Here is a 6,822-nt window from a genome sequence, read left to right as displayed (position 1 = left end):
AATGCTGCCTAATACAAAAGTGATTCATAATTAAAATACAATGAGGAAAGTAAAAAAAATAAATAAATAAAGATTGTTGAATGATGCTGTTCATCAAAATGGGCACCCATATGAAAATCCAAGAATCTTAGTATAGAAATGTGGTGAGGATATTTTATAAAATAAAGAAAGAGAGATAAATTATATAATTTTTAAAGCACATATACACTACCCTAATAGAAAGATAATATGGTAAATATCTGTTTTAAGATATCCTAGTTCTTACACAGGCAAGACATCATAGAGATAAGAACTTAGCCTATATACATATTTTAGAATTATTTCTGCTAAAGGTAGGAAAACTTATAAATTCTTGTCTTAATGTTGCTATCAATTTAATTCCTCACAGAGAAAGAAGGAGAAAGTATCAATGGGAAATATTGTTTTGGAGTTTATATTTACTGAAATACAGAACTGATTGAGGAAATGATAGCAAAAGAAGCATTCAGAGAAAATGACCTCTTTAAAACCTGTAATAAAGAAACGAATTGTAGACAGTTAATATATCATGAGGCTTAAGGTAAAATTTTACCTTAATTTAAAATTTTAGGACAAAATAAAGATAAGATCTATACTTCTAAAAGAAATGTGGGAGGTTCTAAGAGGTAGGATGGAAAAAAGTCAAGAAAGACTCCTCAGAGGAAATAAATCCTGGGCCAAATCTTAGAAGACCAGGCAGAATTAGATAGGTCCAAAATCAGGAAAATGGTGGTGAACAGAGTGAGATAAGAAGAAAAAGATTCTGTCTCCAAAAGAGAAGGTATCAACTAAAAACAGAAGAAATCCTAGGACAGAATTTGGAAGAACATTACCATGTAAGGTATGGTCAGTGGGGAACAAGAGATAGGAGAACATAGATAAAAAGAGTGTCATGGGAGGGAAAGTAAATGATAATTAAGAATGGCCTACACCTTTTTTTTCAAAAAGACTTTGCTGCCAGAACACAGGTGTCATGAAGGCCAATGCTATATCTAAGACAAAATGGAAAAGGAAAAGACTCATATCCCTTTTAGACACGTAGATTCCAGTAAGTCTACCACAACTGGTCATCTGACTTACAAATGTGGTAGGATTGACAAAAGAACCATTGAAAAATTTGAGAAGGAGGCTGCTGAGATGGCAAAGGGCTCCTTCAAGTATGCCAGGGTCTTGCATAAAATGTAAGCTGACCCTGAGCATGATATCATCATTGGTATCTTCCTGTGGAAATTCGAGACCAGCAAGTATTATGTGACCATCGTCGATGCCCCAGGACACAGACTTTATCAAAAACATGATTACAGGCATATCCCAGGCTGACTGTGCTGTCTTGATTGTTGCTGCTAGTGTTTGAAGCAGATATCTCCAAGAATGGGCAGACCCATGATCATGCCCTTTTGGCTTAAAAACTGGGTGGGAAACAACTAATTGTTGGTGTTAACAAAATGGATTCCACTGAGCTGCTTTTACAGTCAGAAGAGATGCGAGGAAATCATTAAGGAAGTCAGCACCTACATTAAGAAAATTGGCTATATCCCTGACACGATAGCATTCGTGCCAATTTCTGTTTGGAATGGTGACAACATGCTGGAGCCAAGTGCTAATATGCCTTGATTCAAAGAATGGAAAGTCACCTGTAGAGATGGTGGTGCAAGTGGAACCATGCTGCTTAAAGCTCTGGATTGTATCCTGCCACCAACTTGTCCAGCTGACAAGCCTTTGAGTCTGCCTGTCCAGGATGTCTACAAAATTGATGTATTGGTACTGTCCCTGTGGGCCGAGTGGAGACTGGTGTTCTCAAACCTGGCATGGTGGTCACTTTTGTTCCAGTAAATGTAACAACTAAAGTAAAATCTTGAAATGCACCATGAAGCTTTGAATGAAACTCTCCCTGGGAACAATGTGAGCTTCAATGTCAAGAATGTGTCTGTGGCAATATGACTGGTGACAGCAAAATTGACCCACCAATGAAAGCAGCTGGCTTCGTGGATCAAGTGATTATCCTGAACCCCCCAGGCCAAATCAGTGCCAGGTATGCACCTGTGCTGGACTATCACACAGCTCACATAGCTTGCAAATTTGTTGAGCTGAAGGAGAAGATGGCCAAAAGTTTTTGAAATCTGGTGATGCTGCCATTGTTGATATGGTTCCTTGAAAGCCCATGTGTGCTGAGAGCTTCTCCGACTATCCTCCTCTGGGCCGTTTTGCTATTCGTGACATGAGACAGATAGTTGCTGTGGATGTCATCAAAGCAGTGGACAAGAAGGCAGCTGGAGCTGGCAAGGTCATCAAGTCTGCCCAGAAAGATCAGAAGATTAAATTAATATTATCCCCAATACCTGCCACCCCAGTCTTAATCAGTGGTGGAAGAACCATCTCAAAACTGTTTGTCTCATTTGGCCATTTTAAGTTTAATAGTAAAAGACTGATTAATAATAACAGTGCGTCATAAAACCTTCAGAAGGAAAGGAGAAAGTTTTGAGGATCATTTGTTCCTTTAGTGCGTATGTGTGGCAGTTTTTAAGTTATTAGTTTTTAAAACCAGTACTTTTTAATGCAAACAACATGACCAAAAATCTGTCACAGCATTTTGAGACTCCCGTTAAAACAAAGTTTAATGAGGGGGGAAAAAAAAAATAGCCTACAGTCTTTGACTGATATGTCAAATAAATGTGTCTACTGGATTTTTCAATCAGGAAACCTTAAGGGCCTTAGTGAAAACACTTTACTTGCAGAGGTAGGGCAAAAGCCTGATTGTAGTCTACGATAGTTTACCGAAAGAAAGCAAGGAAGCAGAAATAAAGAAAATAGGTGAATATACTCTAAGACGTCCAGAAATGCATTAGTAGGTGGCAATAAACTCCGACCTCAGTCTTATAAATTTTTGTTTGTTTCATCCTTACTTCTAGATATAGCTTCTATCTCAGAAAAAATCTATAAGCTGAATTGGCTTCTAAAAACTAAAGAGTGGAAAACCAACCAGGAAATCTGTAGATTATAGTAATGAAGTAGGTTAGATCATGGTAAAGCCATCTTCAAGGACAAGAAATTTTAACAGGAGGATATTAGAAGTAAAGTTTTGAAAGCAGTAAAGAAAAGATAGCTAATACTTATTCCCAGGAACACCCTCACCTCTTCCCTCATCCAAATCATGATGATGAGTAGCTTTCCCTCCAGGGCACTTGGAGGAAGCTTCCTTGTCCTTGGAAGAGAACAAAGGTTTTGCTTCAAGAAAAAAAAAAAAAGAGGTAGGTTTCTTATCATGACACAGATTGCCATAGTGAACAGCATTGTAAAGGAGGAAGACATTGGAAGGATGGAGAGGAGAACCATATCCCCATTGGAAGAATGGGAGAAAGGAGATGTTCAAGGCAATAGAGGTTTGAAAGTTTGAGAAAGCATATGCGATGAGAAGATTGGAGACAAGTTAAGATCAAATGGTTTCAGATTTCTGAATAGAATGTTGGTCTCTGTTTGTTTCGGTGTTAATGCGTATATATAAGAAAGATGGAAGGAGATAAAATATAGTCTATCCTTAACTTTTCGATGCTTGGCTTTCAAGCCTTCTCTCTACCTTGTCCTTACAAAAAAAAAAGAGAAAAAGAAAAAGAAAAGAAAACAAAATGTCATGCTCATGATAACCTAATACCAGTATTTGGATAAAATTGAAAGGGTAGGCATAAGGCCAATATAATCAACAGTCAAAACAAAGCATACTGGGCTGATATATGAGATGGAAACATTTTAACTGCATGCATGCATGATCAGATACAACAAATTCAAATGCTTCTGAATCAAGCAACAATTTGGGGAAATTCAGATTGCCTAAAAACAGGCATAGTGAAATATCAGAGGAAGATATATATATATATTTTTATCCCGAGATTTGCTTCTGGAAAAGAATAGATAATAACTTCAGATTTGAGAGAAAGCTGCATATATGAAACAGATGACTCCATTCTCGCTTACATAATTTACAAGGTTCATCTTGTGATCTTTGTCCCATAACAATTTAGGTAGTAAATTAAGAGTTGCATGTTCTTTCTATGAAAACTTTCAATATGAAGAATGGTCAACAGAATCTGTGGTTATTAGTCAAAGGAAGAGAAAGAACATGATTGCTACCTTAAAATACTGTCAAATGGAGAACAGATTAAGCCTAATTCTATCCTTTTCAAAAAGCCAGCAAGGCCTAATAAATGGAATTACAGACAGTCTGGTAAGACAACAAAATCTAAAAATTATTACTGTACGATATCGGAATGGACTAATTTTCATCACTGTTCATCACTGGCAAGGTTAAATAGAGACTGTATGTCTACCTACCAAGCATAGTGTAGAAGGAAACTCAGCACTGCTCATAAACTGTGTTCAGGAACTGATCCAATTTCTTCCAACTCCTAGATTCAAAATGATTTCTGAATTTTTGCAGTGTGAGACAAGCCACAGAGAGCTTTGGCATTTTACGAAAATTCATGCATACATTATTATTACCATTATTATTGTTATTATCATTATTTTACTTCTTCTGACATCATGTTGTAATAGAGATACCTCCACCTTTAAAACAGTAATTCAAAGCACAGAGTGCCTTCAATTAAAGCTTATAGTTGCTTTATGTTTTAATGTTGTCCTTTGAACAACATTAAAAGAGAGTATTACTATCCTCTCCTCAGTGGAACATAGTCTTGGATTGGTTTCTACTTAAGCAGAAACAACAGATTTGTTCCAAGTTATTTTTTTCTTTGTCCAAATACACTTTGTGTCTTCCATATATTTATGAAACTAATTGGGGTTACTGGTCAGGTCTGTTAAATTGTAACAAAGTAAAACTAACGGTTTTATCAACAAGGTTATCAAAACATTGACATTTCTTAAAATATTTTTTTAAATTTTCAATTACAGTGGGTACAACACAGTGATTAAATATTTACATAACTTACAAAATGATCATCTTGATAAATGTAGTACCCATCTGACACCATACATAGTTATTACAATATCATTGACTATATTTTCTTATGCTATGTTCTACATCCCCATGATAATTTTTTAACTACCAATTTGTACCTCTTAACCCCTTCCCCCTTTCACCAATACCCCCTAACCACCCTCCAACTGGCAACCATCAAAATGTTCTCTGTATCTGTGAGTTTCTTTGTTTTGATTGTTTATTTTGTTCTATGGATTCCACAAGTAAGTGAAATCACATGGCACTGGTCTTTCTTGGTCTTACTCCAATCAGTATAATATCCTCCAGATCCATGCATGTTGTTGCAGATGGCACAATTTCTATTTTTTTTTTTATGGCCGAGTAATATTCCATTGTATATATGTACCACCTCTTCTTTAGCTATTCATCCATTGATGGACGCCCAGGTTGCCTCCATATCTTGGCTATTTTAAATAATGCTGCAATGAACATATGGATTCACATGTTCCTTCAAAGTAGTGTTTTGGGTTTTTTCGGATAAATATGCGGAAGTGGGATATTTGGGTCCTCCTTTGTCTCTTGTTATAGCTTTTGTTTTGAAGTTTATTTGGTCTGGTATAAGTATTGCTATCCCAGATTTTTTTGCATATTTTCATTTTCATGAAACATCTTTTTCTATCCCTTTACTTTCAGTCTATGTGTGTCTTTCGAACTGAAGAGAGTTTCTTGTAAGCAGCATATGTAAGGGACTTGTTTTCTTATCCATTCAGCCACCCTATCTTCTGATTGAAACATTTAACCCATTCACAGTTAAAGTAATTATTGATACATATGTAGTTACTGCTTTTATTAATCATATTTTTTTATATTTTCTCTTCTTCTCCTCCCCTACCTCCCCCCACTCCCCCTTTCCCTTCCTTCTCCCCTCCTTCTTTGTTTTCTTAATAAAGAAATTCCTCTAATATTTCTTGTAATACTGGTTTGGTGTTGATGAATTCCTTTAGCTTTTTCTCATCTAGGAAGCTTTTTATCTGTCCTTCGATTTTAAATGATAGCTTTGCTGGGTACAGCACTTATTTGTAGTCCTTGCCTTTCATCATTTTGAATATTTCTTACCAGTCCTTTCTGAAGAGTAAAGTTTCTGCTGAGAAATCATCTGACAGTTTTATGGGTGCTCCCTTGTAGGTAATTAACTGCTTTTCTATTGCTGCTTTTAAGGTTCTCTCTTTGCCTTTAACCTTTGGCACTTCAACGATGATGTGTCTTGGTTTGGGCCTCTTTGGGTTTATCTTGTTTGGGACTCTGTGCTTCCTGGGGCTTGTATGTCTATTTCTTTTAAAAGGTTAGGAAAGTTTTCCATCATTATTTTTCAAATAGGTTTTCAATTCCTTGCTCTCTCTTCTCCTTCTGCTACCCCTATGATGTGAATGTTGATATGCTTGATGTCGTTTCAGAGGCCTCTTAAATTATCTTTAATTAAAAAAAAAATTCTTGTTGCTGTTTTAATTGGGTGTTTTCTGCTACCTTATATTCTAAATCACTGATTCTACCCTCTACTTCAGTTAATCTACCGTTATTTCCTCCTAAGGTATTATTCATTTCAGTTATCGTATTCTTCGTTTTTGACTGATTCATTTTTTTATGTTTTCTATCTCCATTTTTTTTTTGTTTTCTATCTCTTTTCAAAGTTCTCACTGAGTTAACCTACTCTTTTCTTAAGCTCACTGAGTATCTTTATAACCACTGTTTTGAACTCTGCATCTGTTAGATTGCTTGTCTCCATTTCGTTTAGTACTTTCTCTGGAGCTTTGTTCTATTCTTTCATTTTGGGCATGTTTCTTTGTCTCCTCATTTTGCCTACCTTTCTGTGT

At 36.0% G+C, this 6,822-nt stretch overlaps 1 protein-coding gene and 1 pseudogene across 1 annotated transcript in view; both read left to right on the top strand.

Annotated features, from left to right (window-relative positions):
- The first annotated feature begins 1,020 nt into the window (after positions 1–1,020).
- Positions 1,021–2,470, top strand: LOC105304257 (annotated as a pseudogene).
- An 810-nt stretch (positions 2,471–3,280) lies between these two features.
- Positions 3,281–6,822, top strand: part of TEX13C (TEX13 family member C) — an 82,632-nt gene continuing 79,090 nt past the window's right edge. Inside the window, 1 exon segment of the mRNA XM_023522175.1 lies at positions 3,281–3,398. Within this exon segment, the coding sequence (XP_023377943.1) occupies positions 3,281–3,398 (118 nt within the window).

The sequence above is a fragment of the Pteropus vampyrus genome, unplaced genomic scaffold, assembly GCF_000151845.1.
Source record: "Pteropus vampyrus isolate Shadow unplaced genomic scaffold, Pvam_2.0 Scaffold335, whole genome shotgun sequence".
In the NCBI taxonomy this organism is placed as follows: Eukaryota; Metazoa; Chordata; class Mammalia; order Chiroptera; family Pteropodidae; genus Pteropus; species Pteropus vampyrus.
The sequence above is the reverse complement of the archived record's forward strand: the minus strand, read 5'-3'. Positions and strand labels throughout refer to the sequence as shown.